Source organism: Megalops cyprinoides, chromosome 17, assembly GCF_013368585.1.
Source record: "Megalops cyprinoides isolate fMegCyp1 chromosome 17, fMegCyp1.pri, whole genome shotgun sequence".
NCBI lineage: Eukaryota > Metazoa > Chordata > Actinopteri > Elopiformes > Megalopidae > Megalops > Megalops cyprinoides.
The window spans coordinates 10563293-10578579 of NC_050599.1; the positions used below are offsets into that span (position 1 = coordinate 10563293).

Genomic DNA, 15287 nt, shown 5'->3' on the forward strand with positions numbered 1-15287 from the left:
AACATCAGAGTACCGACTGCGGTCCTACTACTATTTGCCAATCACTTTGGTATTCGCTGCATCACATTTGGTATAATGGTGACTACTTTTAGGGGCTGACTAACTTTTTCACAAATCATACTTAACAAAGGGAAATTCTGTTCCAGGGACCATTAATCAAAAACACTTGGGGGACTTATCATACAGCCCAAAACAGCACACCTTAGCCTGTTGAGAAAGCTTTCCCAGGAACCCAAGGACACACTGGGGCGTCGGTGCAGTTGTGAGACAACTTCCTTATCACTGTACTCTGTGCATAACTAAAGAGGTTTGGCTTATCTTTGTCAACACGCACAGATGGCACTAAAGTAAAGATTGTGAAGAAGGAGAAGGTTAAACACTCTCTGGACTCTGATTCTCCTGGTGGTCATATTTGGGACTGGTTACACACAGAGATGTGCATAACAACATGAGGGAATTATCTCACTTGATCTTTGTAAATGCAAAAAAAAAAAAAATGCTCAATTATGTTGCATGTTTTTTTTAGGTATTTGCACTGATTTAAGCATGGGGCAAACAGGGACAACAGTGAGGCATAACGTTTGGAACAATGGAACATGGATCTGTGGATGGTGGGTTTGAATAATCCATGCTTGACACTCCTGCTCTTACCACAAGTAAGGTACCTAAATTCAAACTCCACACTAAAACACTACAGCTGAACAAATGTCTTATAGAGCTGACAGTTTTAAGATGTGGCACTGACTGCTTAGGAGCTAAATAATGTATGTTTTAAATTAAATACTACAATGATATCAAGCACAAGATGATGAATTTTAAGTCTGGGAAATGTGGAAATGTTTAAACTTATAAAATACTTCATCCTAATACATCTCTCATATCTGAATGAGGATGTGGTGGGCTTAAATTAGGGGGTTACACAGGTCACCTCTTACCACCTTATTTCCCATGTGACTAGGTCCAAGGCTCATCTGTAGTTTCTTCCAGCTAAAATATCCTTAAATTTCAGAAGTTGCCAACTGTCAATTTTCATACACAATACATTGAATTCTACGTTATAATTTTGACAATAGTACAGTGTACTTTTATCCGATTAAATAATTTTATTTAACATTTTCAGGTCAGGGTGCTGCATTCTAGAGAAAGCACAAATTCTGATTGCTGAATAATTAGAAAACATACAGCAGGCACTTACCCCATTGTTTTTTACTAACTATTATCCTGAACAGATATGCCTACAAATGCTTGAATAATGAATAACCCGACAATCACCATTAATAAAATTAGGTGTTGATATGGGCCAACATTGTTTTCATCGTTATCCACTTATTTCTGCAACAATAATAACAATATAAAAGTCGTATTATTTTATCAGAAATATACATTGAGAACATGCAGTGGGCTATCTATTATGAGTGATCGGATCGTCCTTCCTCTGTTCTTGCTATTTGAGTTGGATTCCTGTAACTCACGAGGTTTAATTCATTACATTCCCGTTTTACAACCCTCCCCCCATTTTATCGCCGCTTACATTTCGGAAAGAAATGGAGGACTTCTGGACAAAATATGCACCATATCGCCGTAAAATATTTTAAATTAATAACCAATTCCATTGCCCAACATAAATTTCCTGCAGTTATGAAACACACATACGTTTACACGAAAACAATAACATCTGAGTGTTTTTAACAGTGAGAAATGTTTTAACGTCTGCAATATGGCAGCTGCTAGTTACCTTGATAGCTATCGCTACCTCGACGGCTAGCTGGAGTTTGTTTACAAGGAGACACTTTTACACTTGCTAAGCGCAATAAAAATATTTCGTGTCTGATTCAGAAACGACTTGACACGGTACATCTGGCCATTTGTTGAAGCCACTATTTCTTTGCGACATGCTTCCTTTTTCTCCAATGTTGCCGTTTTCAGCCACCCTCAACGTCCCTGTGCGTGCGTAAAAGAAACTACGTGGTATTCCTACGCAAAGGGCTTGTACTGTGTGTGTGGGGGGGGCGGAAAGAAAAAATAAAACAAAACAAAACAACCAATTTGAACCCTTTAGCAGTTATATTTGCACGATTGACGTTTGTAAACAAAAAAGGTTTTATATTATTGGTGTATTGTCCGGTGTGTTTGTCAGAACCACGTCGGGTTTCTGGGGACTACATACTGGAAGCGCGGAAGGAAAAAACCCAGCCGGGTCTGCTTGCTCACCCTGCCTGTGTGTTGGCTGAATGGAGGAGGAGAGACTCTTCCTGGTGAATAAACAGTGACAGCTATAGGGCAGACACTAATACCCATTTCATAGCACAGGCACACACCTTATCCTTTACAATAAACACAAAAAATGGCTTCTGACAGTAAACACGTCGCGCAGTTGAAATCTGGTGAGTAGAGATGGTTGGAAATAGATCGTCGAAAGATTTTTATATTCCTTCATTTGCCCACGACGTCCTCCTCCAATCTAATGTAGCTCATGTATTTTTCCCCTCGCAGAGCTGTACTTCCTAATAGCCCGATTTTTGGAAGCTGGACCTTGCCAAAACGCAGCTGAGGTGGGTAAATTGGTATTATAGATTAATTTACAATATCCCTGCGAAGGGTTTTTGTGTAATTTTGTGTTTTTGTTCGGCTTTTCAGACCCTGATAAAAGAAGCGGAGGAGAAGGAGGTAAGCAGCACAGGGCTTGCTTGCAATGCATCTCGCTGCACTGTACTTTCTGATGTTAATTTAAGACAGATTTCTGATTTAATTTTTAAAATACCCAACTGGACGCATTCTAAACTAAAACAGTACTAAGATAACCTTGTAATTTGATTATAGCTACTGCCGAAAAGAACAGACTGGACGGGAAAAGAACACCCCGGGACTTACGAAAATTTGGTAAGGGATCTCTATAACCGAGAAAAACTTTTTTTAGTGAGCAAAATAAAAATTGAATTTCCCGCAATTTTTAAATCAGGAAAAAAAAACTTTAAATTGTTATACCGTAAAAATACAACGTACTAGGAATTAAAGATCCACGAGGTGTGAGTCCAGAATTCCCATTGACCCTGGTGTGTGAGTTTGGTGACAGGCATGTCCATAAGATTTAAATAGTTTGGAAAAATGTACTAGAAATAAAGATACGTCATGAATGTTGTGTTGTAGGAGCATACAGGGACCGGAGGAGGGACTATTGCGCCAGAGCGCCCTAACAGAGCAGTAACTAGAGATGGAGGCGCTCTTCTCAATGTAATTCAGTGGAAGCCACACTGTAAAATACACAACATGATGACTAACTAGTTAAAATAAAGCATTAGGATTTGACAAACATGAATACAGAATGCACAATGGGAGAGAAAAGTTTTAAAGGAAAATGGCATGTTTTAAGTTCTGGAGCTTCATACATGGACAAAATCTGTTTGGAGTGGGTAAATAAACTGAAGACATGCAACTCGGAGAGGATCTCTTTGCAATCTAAAGGTAATATCAAATTATTATTATTATTATTGTTGTTGTTTTAACATATTTCACGCCTTTTCGGTGAAATAAATTGCATTATCATCATTAGGAAATACCCAAATGTGTTACATAGTAACAAGCTTATTCAGTGTCTTAAGTTATTTGTAAGCATATTTAATAGAAAATGTGTTGAAGTTTTATTTGGTAAAAGTTTGTGGTTACCAAATAAAGCTATTATCCCTCATATCTGCCATTTCAGTCGAGTAACAAAGGAAGTTTTTATCCCTATAATTTGCTCTTTAGGATACATTTATTTCTTCGTCATTTTCCGAGATTAAATCATACCTTGTTATCGATATATTAACAGATCTATACAGTAATTCTCAATGGTGTTTGTAATTGCAATTTGCCTTTAATTGATTTAGATTGTTTTATCATTTAAGGCTGTCATGACCTCCATGAATGGTAAATATTGCAGCAAATTTAACTGCAAATACATGCCACTTGTAATTGTTATTTGGTTTTAGTCTTAAACGTGGATCTTTCAGTTTTAAGCAAATTCGGAACTAAGGCATTCCACTGTGAGACAATGGTGCGATTACATCTCGCACTATTTTAAATTGTTTAACGTTGTTTACAGTTTGTCGCTGACACATTTTTCAGTATGAATTATAATCTTAACACGAAAAATCGCGTTTGTTGTTATTATTATTGTTATTAATATTCGTTTATTAGAATTGTAATTTCTGGCGCATTTAATCATAGTGACAAAGATTTCCCCAATGCTGAGCCTTTTAATGTAGCCTAACCGTAGGTATATAATTATTTGCAGTAGATGGCACTTAATAAGGCAATAATTGTTCAATGACATGTACGAATCTCTGACCATCGACTGCTGTGCATTCTATTGCACAGCGATGTGGGCGCGTGCCTCATCAGCTATGGAACGGGGATCATTTTAGTCGACCAATAAGATGATTTTAAATGCAATTAAAGCAACATTAATTATCAGAGAGGCGCAGGACACGACTGCTGAATTTGCAGATAAAGGGCGTTGTGGAAATGGAAATAGCGTTGTAGAGTGAATACAAATGTGTGCAGATTTTTTTTTCTTCTTCTCAAATAAGCTTTTATGAACGGTGCATAGCGTTTTAAATGAAGTTACAGGCGTTGATGTTAACCAGTTGTGATGCATACCAGCATAATATCCAAGGGATGTGTAATGTCTGCCATTATATGATAATTGTTCTGAGGTACTGAAATCAAGAAAATAAGCAGTATTCTTATTTACTTACTTTACCCCCACGTCCCCCCACTGTTTTTATTATTTATGAGGATTAATTGTTTAGAAGTCAAGGGTCACAACAGCTGCCCAGGATGAGCTGAGAAAGATGTGTGTTGTGCTCAATTCACTAAACACATCAGTTTGAATTATTTTAAGTTTTCACGGATTTTTTTAAGAGACTGCGTATATGTTGAATGTTAAAATTGCAAATTGTGTGGTCTTCATAAACATGTGCATGCATGCATGCCTGCACATACACATACACTCATACTGTGCATGCATGCATGCATACATATGTACAGTATATACAAGCATATCTGGTGTTTTTACATGGAGATATCTAGAACATTAATCGTGAGCTGGGTTTTGTGCACTTTAAGATAAAGGCAGTCCTTGATGTGTACACCTTAGTACTTATGATTTCAGGTGCGCTTGTGTATAGTTGTCATCTCATCAACATTTATACTTAACATTTCATGCTTGGAGTATTTCTGGAAGTTTGTAATCTACCTTTTTGTCACTCACTTCTGAAGTCCTTTTTACCAACAGCCGATTGGTAAGTTTGGTGGTGCTACTGCTCCTACACAGAGAAGTTCTGAATTGATCATCTTGTCCTTATATAATAATATATTTCCCTGCGTTGGTAAATTAGTTTTTTTTTTTGTCATAAACTAAAAAACCTGCATGTATGCATTGTATGACATTTACTTTTTATTATGCATGACAGAGTGTGGTGAATGTCTGAGGATTGAAATATGCAATAAAATATGTGGAATGAATGATACAGTTGTGCAGTTATAGTCATAGCCACTTGGGGGGGGAGGGGGGACAAGGAGATGTCTGATAGATGTCTGAGCACAGTCTCATGCGCTTGCTATTCTGTCCCTGAAGGTGAAGCTGTACAGGCACATAGCTCCGGACCACTTGCTGCAGATATGCCAGCGCATCGGACCTCTTCTGGAGAAGGAAGTACCAGCCAGTGTTCCTGGAGTGCAGTCCCTCCTGGGAGCCGGACGTCAGTCTCTGCTTCGCACAAATAAGAGTATGTGGTGTTAAAAGCTTGCGGCTCTCTGTCAGCCTGTGCAGTATGTTAGCTGGCTGTAGCTCCTTTCTGAAGTGTAACAGTATATTGTTTGCATTTCGGATTGCAGGTTGCAAGCATGTGGTGTGGAAAGGATCTGCCCTAGCAGCCCTGCACTGTGGCAGACCCCCAGAGCCCCCAATAATCTATGGAAGCCCTCCTAATATTGGTAAAGACTTACTGTGTCTTTATTGACTGAGAGGTGAAGCTTTAGTTGCCTTACATGTGTTTGATGAAGTAAAAAAATGTCACAGTCATAATGATGATTAATATTGCTGAGTCACTTTTTTTTGGTTTACTCATGTTTCTGTAGTGGCTGATGCAAGTTATGCATCACAAGAGAACATTTTTGCCTTGTCATTGAAATAAATCAAGCTTATATATAGGGATACGTGGACTTCACACATTTAAACTTTGAGAATGTTCATTCCTTTTTTTTTTTCAAAAAGAAATTCTCTACTCTTTATAAAGACTTAGCACCAGTGTGGTTCATCTAATGGGTAATGTGCAGAGGTGGCTCTGATTGGCGTATGTGGACACTGTAAGTGTGTGGAAGTGGAGGAGGCCGAATCAGAGCCTTTACCTGTGTGCTTTGTGTGCCCAGTGGAGACGGCCCACGGCCGCAGGCTCAATGGAACGTACCGCCTCGGTCAGCTGGTCCCCACAGCAGTCTACCAACACATGAAGATGCACAAGCGCATCCTGGGACACCTGTCGTCGGTGTACTGCGTCACCTTCGACCGCACTGGTCGCAGGATATTCACGGTAAGGAGTGATCTTCCTACAGTTGCTACTGGGTCTGTTGATGTGGTTTTTGCTCTTTGGGTGTCTTCATTGACAATTATATATGCCTATTTGCCTGATGCAGAATATGCAAACAAGTGCGTATTAGGTACGTTGGGTGTATACAATTTTGTACAGTTGTATAGAAAAAGATGGAGGAATGTAGAATTTATGCAAATTTTAAAGAATCATATGTTTTGAGTTGGAATGGAAATGGGCTGCTGTTGATCATGTTTATTGTGTTTACAATTGTTTTTTGGGAAACATAAAAGTAAAGGAGTGGATTAACCACCGTGGTTGAAACTTATAATTGGGTAAATATTACCCAATTAACAGATTTTCTTGTCATAACGGATTCTACATTTTAAAGAATATTGGTCACAAATTATTTTAATCTGTCTCATTAAAATCTTGTTTTTTGGGATTCTTGCTTAATTTTCTGTTGTTAGTTTATTTACTTGAGACATTACACATCCTCAGGACTGAAGTTTGCCCCTGGCAATCCTTTCATGATAGTCACATTTTTTACATCAAGTGTCAGTTCCAACATTACATAATGCAAGTAAGCTTGTGCAGGGGTGCATGGGTTGGTTCATAAGTGCAGAGTAATTTCTACCTTCCTACCTAAAACAGAAGGCAAGTTATCTGAAAGAAATCAAGCCAGGCTGGGTGATTACATAGTGATGAGAACTTTTGTGACATCATCGGCAGTGTTGAAAGCAGAATTAACCATGAAAAGTGTTTGTTGTTTTTTTTTTTTTATCCAGTTAAAATTGCCCTCTGAAGTTCTATGAGAACAAGGTGTCCTGGACATACTTGTGAGAAGTTGTCTTAGAATGCCAGGCTGGCTTTGCTTTCTCAGAATCAGCTATGAGTTGTGGAGCCTTTCTTTGCTGGTTTACACGGTCATGAAAACAGCTTTGTTTAGTCATTTGGCCCTTGCATCAACTTTGCCTTTGAATTGGTCCACGGTTGACTACAAAGTTCATGAAAATTACACATCAAAATTTGTGGAATGAAAAACTGATTTTCTCTCTGGGAAATTGCTTCAGATTTATTCTGGTTTATGTCTATTTTGGTGCTGAGAGTCAGGCCAAAGATGGACAATAACAGCTGAAACAGAGGGAATACTTCAAATGCTGTTTTCATGGTCAGAAAATGTACTTGATATATTCACTACATTGGGTGTGTTGAAGCAACTGTACCTCATTCATTTAGTATTGGTTATTTCTGGTTCTTTTTGATTAATCAAAGGCAATACCTTATATATGGAGAGATTAATTTTGGAGACCCTTGTAGTCTTGAAATACCGTATATAAATTCTGAAATTGGAACTGAAATAGAAGGGTTTCTGTACAGTCATTGTTATAGTTAGTATGTATCTACAAAGGCAATGTCCTTACACAGTGGTGTTGTAGTTTCATATGTTGTCAACAGCTGCACATTTACTGTAGAAATAAGGTTAAGTACTTTGCTTATGGGTATAACAACAGCATCCACCCAGAATCCATCCTGCAAACTTCTAGTCACACGTCCATTACCTTCGCTTCTGTGCTGCACAGCCAGCTTCAGTGCAATTTCACACAGGTGTAACTATTTCAAAAATATGGAAAAAGATGGCTCTTGTCTTGTAATTGGGGCTGATTTGGCTCAGTTCCAGGTTTACCTCCATGCTCAGTGCTTTCCACTCTCCAGGAGCACTGAACGTGAAAGAAGTGTTCACACAACAGAAATAGTCACCACATGCTACGTCACATTAAGCTTTATAGAAAAAGAGACACTCATGCTAGTGCAGGAGTCAGAGGAGCCTGATGCATACAACAGTATTATTAGAATTCCCTCCTTAAGAAATCCAAATGCTTTCCTGGGTGTGGGACATCTACACATACTTGTTTTTGATAGCTTTCACCCATTTGTGTCATTCCTCATTCTGTCTGTTTTCCATCAGACAACACAAAACCACATTTTGATTGTTACTTCAGGCTTGGAGATTTTTCAATTTTGGGTAAAAAAATTGTATCTATTGTAATCAGAGGCAGCAGGACTGTGCTTGCTTTTTATATCATATATTGCTGACATGCACAATGTTTGAGGTTTTGGGAAGTAAAGTGTAGGAGAAAAAATAAACAGGTAAATAAAAAAACAAGAACAGAAGACAAGTGAAGCTGGACTTTATTCAGATACCATTTCTGGACATTGAATCCAAAAGAGAAACCTAATGTCATACTACTACAGTAACTACAGTAGTGCTACATCACTGCTTATATTATGAATAATGTTGGGTATAAGGCTGTACTTGTGCTTTTTGGAGTTTGCAAGGGTATTGGCCACTTGTTATATAGGCCTACATCATCCTCAAGGCTGTTAATACTTTAAGCAGTCAGTTCCATATCCTAACATACTTGTGAAATTGCTTCACCCCAAGGCACCTATTGTGTTAGGTGGAATTTCCTATGGGTACAGAGTATTATTTATTTGGCCCTTTCTCTGCTGTGTGACTTTGTCTCTTAAATGAAACGCACTCTCTCAGCTTTGGTAGTTGTGGTCATACGTAGCAGGGTTTGTTGTTCATCCAGGGCCTATTTTAAGAATTCTCATCTTAAAGCATTTTCTTTTTATAGCTGCCAGTCATACTGTGTTTCTGTTTCTGTTGAATGTTAGTCATTCCCTCTGGTTGGAAGAATGACTTAACACTTCAGTGGTGTACACATAATAGAACTTGAAATGTACTGATTAGCTGTATAGACAGATAGGAGGGAATTAAACAGGAGGGCGTTCTCAATTTTAATCTTGGGTTAATAGAGTGCGGCCTGGGAGCCAGTCGTAACCCTCGAGGACATTGCGTGTGGCCGGCCACGTGAATTCATTTTGCACTGAATGTTTTGGATTCACAGTAGTTTGTAGCTATGCCTGGTTTAACTGTGTTATTTTATTGGGTTTCAAGCAGACATACTTTTCTTGGACACTTATTTCTGATGTATATTAGTGTTCATTTTACTCATCAATTCCCTAATGTAAGGAATGTCAGTACAACACAAACTGACCTTTTTCTTTGGCAGTGTAATAAGTTACAGATTTCTGTAAACATTTGAACTTGAAAAAATGTATTTAAATATCAGTTGTGCTTTTGGTATTTTTTGTGTCTGGTCACTTAATAGCCATGTATTAGCAATGTTTTTAAAGCAGTTTGTAAGTTTAGAAGCTGCCATAATCAATATATTTGACAGTGGTAATCTTTGGAAGGTACACTTATATAAAATGCTGGGCTGCCTATCAGGCCACAGTTAATTGTTCTTCTGTACTGGCTTTTACAGTGTTTGAAATTCTACTAGGAAATAAAATTTATTTTGAAAGCAATACTGTTTAATCATTTATCAGAAAAAGGATAAACATATGCAACAATTGCAAGGCTTAAACACATAGCATGTTCAGCTTCCATATAAGACAACATAGGTTTTTTTTAGGACTTGTGTCATAATTAAACATGTGAAGTTCTGTTTGAGAAAACTGGAGAGGTTGTTTTCTGGTACCAGGCAGATGCTTTAAAAAGCTGAATCCCAGTACATTTTAAATAATTTAGATTAAGTCAGCCCAGCACTTAGTTTTCTCAGGCAACAAAATATGTCTGTTGTTTTAGAACTGGTGCAGCAGTTAAATGATGATGATGATGAATTCAATTTAAGGATCACCTTTCATCAGTCTTAAAGTGCAGTGCTTTAACTTCTACCAGTATGTAGCCATGTTTTTATTTTTTATTTATTTAATATATTATGTATATACATATGTGTAATTTATGCATTTTAATAAAAAAAACCATTTACACCTTTAGCTTTTTACAAAGGTTATCCAGATGAGTTTTAAAGGTGAGCTTGTCATCTAGCCATATGCTCAAGTATTTGTAGGGATAAACTATTTCAATTTGTGTTCCTCCAGATATAACAATCCTGAGATCAGCAAGCTGGGAGCAAGACTTAACTAAATGCATTGTGTTTACTTTAGAATTTTTAAAGTAACTTTAAGTCATGTTGACTGGCCTGCAGAGACTGAGAGGTGGACTGGAGATCTTCCATAGCCTGTGTGGGGGGGAGGACGTCCTGTATAGATGACAGTATCATCTGTATACGTTTCTAGGCTGCCTACTCAGATTGCACAATTTAACTTGTGGTAGGGCTTGAATAGTGTTACGCTCACGCTCTCTGGCCTGGGAGTGTTGATAGCCTGGTCTGACACTGTTGCTCATTCAACTTGAACGGATGCACTACTGTTCTTTTGGACCAGAAGTCATTCTGGATAAGAGTGTCTGCTAAATGAATGTAATGTGGGCTAATGCATACGGATGGAATGTAGCTGATTTTAAGGATTTTTCCGATGTCATTGATGAAAATGGGAAAACATGTCTGGAGCCAAAATGGAACCTTGAGGTACATCTCTGCCAGTCTTGCTAGTGCCAGTACTTGTGACCCTCTATATTAACACAGTGAGTTCTGTTAGTAAGGTAGTTCCTGAAGCAACTAACAGCCCTGTGGCTTAGACCAACGCTGGAGAGTAGCAAAGAGTAGCTCATGGTCCACTGAGAGCAATGCCTTAGATAAATCAATAAACAGGGCAGCACAGTGCTGTTTTTATCAAGGGCATTTAAAACATCATTAGACACTGTAAGCACTGCAGATACGATGCTGTGTTCAGTCCTAAAACCAGACTGAGCCTCGCTTAGGATGTTATTGATGGGCAGTGTTTGTATGCTGAGAGTTGCCTAGTGAATTCAGAATCTTTGCAAGGACAGGAGGTTTGGATAGAGGGTGATCTGTGTGATGTGTAACAGCTATTGTGCACCAGAATATTCACCATATTTATTTATTTAACCAGTATAGATGGAGGATAATTAAATGGTCAGTTTTGGAAGTTTTGCCTGGACACAGCAGAACCACCTACTCTTTTTAAAAACTGCCACATGGTCTTTCACGACAAAGCGAATTGGGGCTGTGGTTTAAATTTCTCCTCTGAAAGATGGAATTTCCTAGCACACAATGTCGCTATCATTGCGCTGGGGCATGGGTTTTTCACTCGGTGTATTGGTACTGTAAGACTTTCCTCTACTGGCCCATCAACACCACCTCTTACACCAACCAGGTTTTCCCATAAGGTCCTATTCATTTACTTACCAAACCCAGTCCTACTGAACTTCAGCCAAATGGGCAGAAGGACACAGGGAAGTGTGGCTGTTAAAGCGAGTTAGTGCTCTCTTGGGACGCAAATGGGCCAAACAATGGCAAAGTATTGAATGAGGGCTGTTCTGGAAATGTGTGGAAACGCTTGATGACAGGACTTCAACATGTAATTGTCTTCCAGATGAATGAGGGGAGGCGAAAAGCTGTGTCTTGATCTCTGTAGAGCTGTATGCTGCCAGGGCACTTTGTCTGCTCATGAATACTGTCCCATACAGAGAGACTGGTATTGGCCGCTCTGGTGCTGCTGTGTCCCAGTGCTTCTGGCTGTCAGTTCTTATTTCCACTCTTGCGATAGTGATAATAATTTAAGATGTTAGCCTAAATTATGTAAAAACACAATCCCAAACACAAGTTATATTTCTAGTCATACTAAGACTGAGTCATTATAGTTGCGTATACAGGTGAGTTGAATGAATTTTTTTTCTGAACAATTTTGCTTTAGGTCAAACGCCAGCCTGTTACTATCAGGAGGTTAGACTGAAAGCTCTCCTTGCCTTTCGGTTGTTATAGAATCGGGGGAATTCTTTGTAGTGCTGCATGGATGAAGTCTTGCTGATGTATGTTATCACGAAATCAAATTCCTGTTTCCTGTGTTTTAAAAAGTACACAACTACACTTTACACACCATTTTAGTATTTGTATTTTTTTTTGAGGGAGGTGTACATACATGTTTCTTTATATCCTAATATCTAATGGTTTGGTGGGTTTTCAGTCTCCACTGTTAAGCACAGCATTGGTATCAGTTCAGTGCACAGTCCTGTCTTCTACTTTCAAGTGTGAGGGTGAGTGTGGGAAAATAGCTGAAGAGGCCTGTCTCTGAGTTTAGGCTTTGAGGCACTCACTGTGTGTGGCTGCGGCGAGCCAAAGGACTCACAAGGTGGGGGGTGTTACATGAAAAGAAATGGACCAATCACCCAGAGGTTCATGTGGACTAAATTTGTTATGCAAAACAAAAAAGTGTTTTCTTTTTCTTTCCCCCTAAACTGATGCCAGACGTCTTTTTGATCAGTCTGTTTCTTTTTCACGTCAATCGGAGGTAGGCTTTGGCTCGTATGTTACTTTTTGCGTTGGTAGCCCTTCGGCACATGGGTCCCCTATCATAAGCACCTCACCCCGGTGAGGGTCACCATCATAGCGTAGTGAAAAATATGACCACGCTCCTTGTTCCCTCCAGCATGCGTCAGAAGAACGGAGGTAGAACCTGAGGCCGCCCCCATTTAGCAGCTGCAGCATGCTAGCCTTGACAGCCTTTGCGTCTGCAGCATATTGCTGAGTGAAGAACAACATCAGGTTAAGAGGACATTCATCCCGTTCAGAAGGGCCAGGTTTTTAAAGTTGACAGAAGAAGTGCTTGTTTATTAAAATATGAAAGTGATAAGTTGTCTTTCTCATGTGCCGTGAGTGTTTCTGGCTAACTCAGACCCAAAGTACATCTGCAGCATGTCAGTATGGGGGCAAGCTCTCTCTCAGCCCTGTGTCAGTGGATGAATTCCACTTCTGAATGTTTACAGGCAACTGAATGCTACATCAATATCCCTAAAGGACCAGGATGGCTTTCTAAAACAGTTGTAAGGTATGACTGCCTTTGACTAAGGAAGAACAAAGGCTTTAGTTGTGCCAGTGGGATTGGTTATAAAAACTGCATTTGATGTGCATGTTATAATGAATGTGATTAAAGCGAATTTTGCTTTTGTTTTAGATCCCAAGTCAGAAGATTAGTCAGATGTTTCTACATAAGTGAAGTGTTGAGTCACATTGTTGTCAGTGTTATTGTTTTTGTTCTTTAATGTGTTGCTACATCTAATAAATAACTAGCAATTATCTAGCTGTGTAAATGCGACCAGAATAATAATGTGGAAGATCAAATAGTGTCATATAATTATTGTCACAGAATCTCGAGGGGAAATCTATAATAATAACAATAGACCATCAGTAAGCCAAATATATCGTGTTGCTTACTTAGGGTGTTGTAGTGACAGAATTTGTATTGGGGAATGTGACTGTGTTAAATGTATTACCTTTTTATCTAGAATTTATTTTACTTAAAGTTAATGTTAACTACATGAATGAGAAGTTTGTGTGATGTAAATTTCTGTGAACGAGAGTAGTATTATTCCCAGATGTCTGAAAGGAGGGTTTTAAAAAATTTCCACCATCACCAGGCATACCCAAACATTATTAGGCTGCTGTTTCTATTTATTTGAAGAGCAGCCATTCTTATCCAGGATGATGTGAATAGCTCATATTTTATATAATGTCTGAATACTGATGGATACTTCAAGCAGTTAAGGATAAGTGCTTTACTTAAAGGTACAATGGTGATGCACCATCTTGTGAATCAGATTTGCCTTTGAACAACAGTGATATGTTTAATATGGTATAGCCAGCCAAAGAGGTTTACTGGTCAGTTGGTGAGGTGCACGGTAACATGTAGAACCCAGATGTCAGTCTTGAGGAACAGCTCAAGCTTCTGTTTTATGCTAAATGTCATTCAAGATTTTAAGATGCTAAAGGGAATGAGGTCACGAATCGGAATAATTACAACCAACCAGCAATATCACAGACATAAGGTGCAAAAGTGTGACAAATAAGTTGCAAGTTAGAATAATAGCAAGGATCCAGTGACAGTACAAATATGAGGTGCCAAAGCAAGACAGGTTACAAATTCGAATAATTACAACAACAAACAGGTGATCTTACAGAAGCAGTCAATAACAGAATATGAATTACAGAACAGCATTTAATAACATTATGTGTGGAGACTGTCAGCAAATGGAACATGATAAATGAAGACACAGTTGGGGGAAAAACAGTGAAGGAGAAGCGGAAGCATACAGTATTTTTAAAGATGTTTTATTTGTGAAGGACATAATTTATACTTCTTCATTACGTTTTTTTCCCCTTTTTTTCTTCCCCGCTGGACTTGCCAGTTGCATGCTAGACTTATCCAGCCGTAGAACCATGAGCACCTGCACAGGAATGCTGGATGTAGTGAGTGCAATTCTCTGATATTCCTGCATGCCGACAGCGACTGTTTTTCACCATAAAAATTCTTCTAGCACGTTATAGTGAAGTTAGCAGCAACTGGAGTACAGTACGGTAACCTGTTGGTGCTTGATGAGTCAAAGGGTGCCTGACACTGGTGAGACGAGGAGGCCTGTGCTCACATATCCACCCCTGTACCTAGCGAAACAAAGTCGATTTGCTTTGCTGCTGTGGCTCCCAGTCATCATTGATGATACAGTTGGGGTTAAACCCGGGCTATAGGACTCTGTTTGCGTTCGAGACAATTGCCTTTACCACTGAGCCACCTGGGAGCCCCAAGGAGGACCTTCCAAGAAGGTAGTAGCAGGCTACATAGTCTTTCTATGGATTTCACAGGCAGTTCATTCTACCATTGAGAAGCAAGTGAAAATGAAGATTGAAATCTAGAAATGGGAGAGCAAAGAGATGGCAGAGATAGTCAGCC

At 38.9% G+C, this 15287-nt stretch overlaps 1 protein-coding gene across 1 annotated transcript in view; it reads left to right on the top strand.

Moving 5' to 3' along the window:
- The first annotated feature begins 2252 nt into the window (after window positions 1-2252).
- The window catches only part of LOC118791936 (pleckstrin homology domain interacting protein), a 55382-nt gene continuing 42347 nt past the window's right edge, over window positions 2253-15287 (top strand). Inside the window, exons 1-7 of the mRNA XM_036549501.1 lie at window positions 2253-2384; window positions 2494-2552; window positions 2638-2667; window positions 2821-2880; window positions 5618-5768; window positions 5878-5976; window positions 6412-6572. Of these exons, the coding sequence (XP_036405394.1) occupies window positions 2345-2384; window positions 2494-2552; window positions 2638-2667; window positions 2821-2880; window positions 5618-5768; window positions 5878-5976; window positions 6412-6572 (600 nt within the window). The 5' untranslated portion in view covers window positions 2253-2344. The remainder of the gene's footprint in view (window positions 2385-2493; window positions 2553-2637; window positions 2668-2820; window positions 2881-5617; window positions 5769-5877; window positions 5977-6411; window positions 6573-15287) is intronic.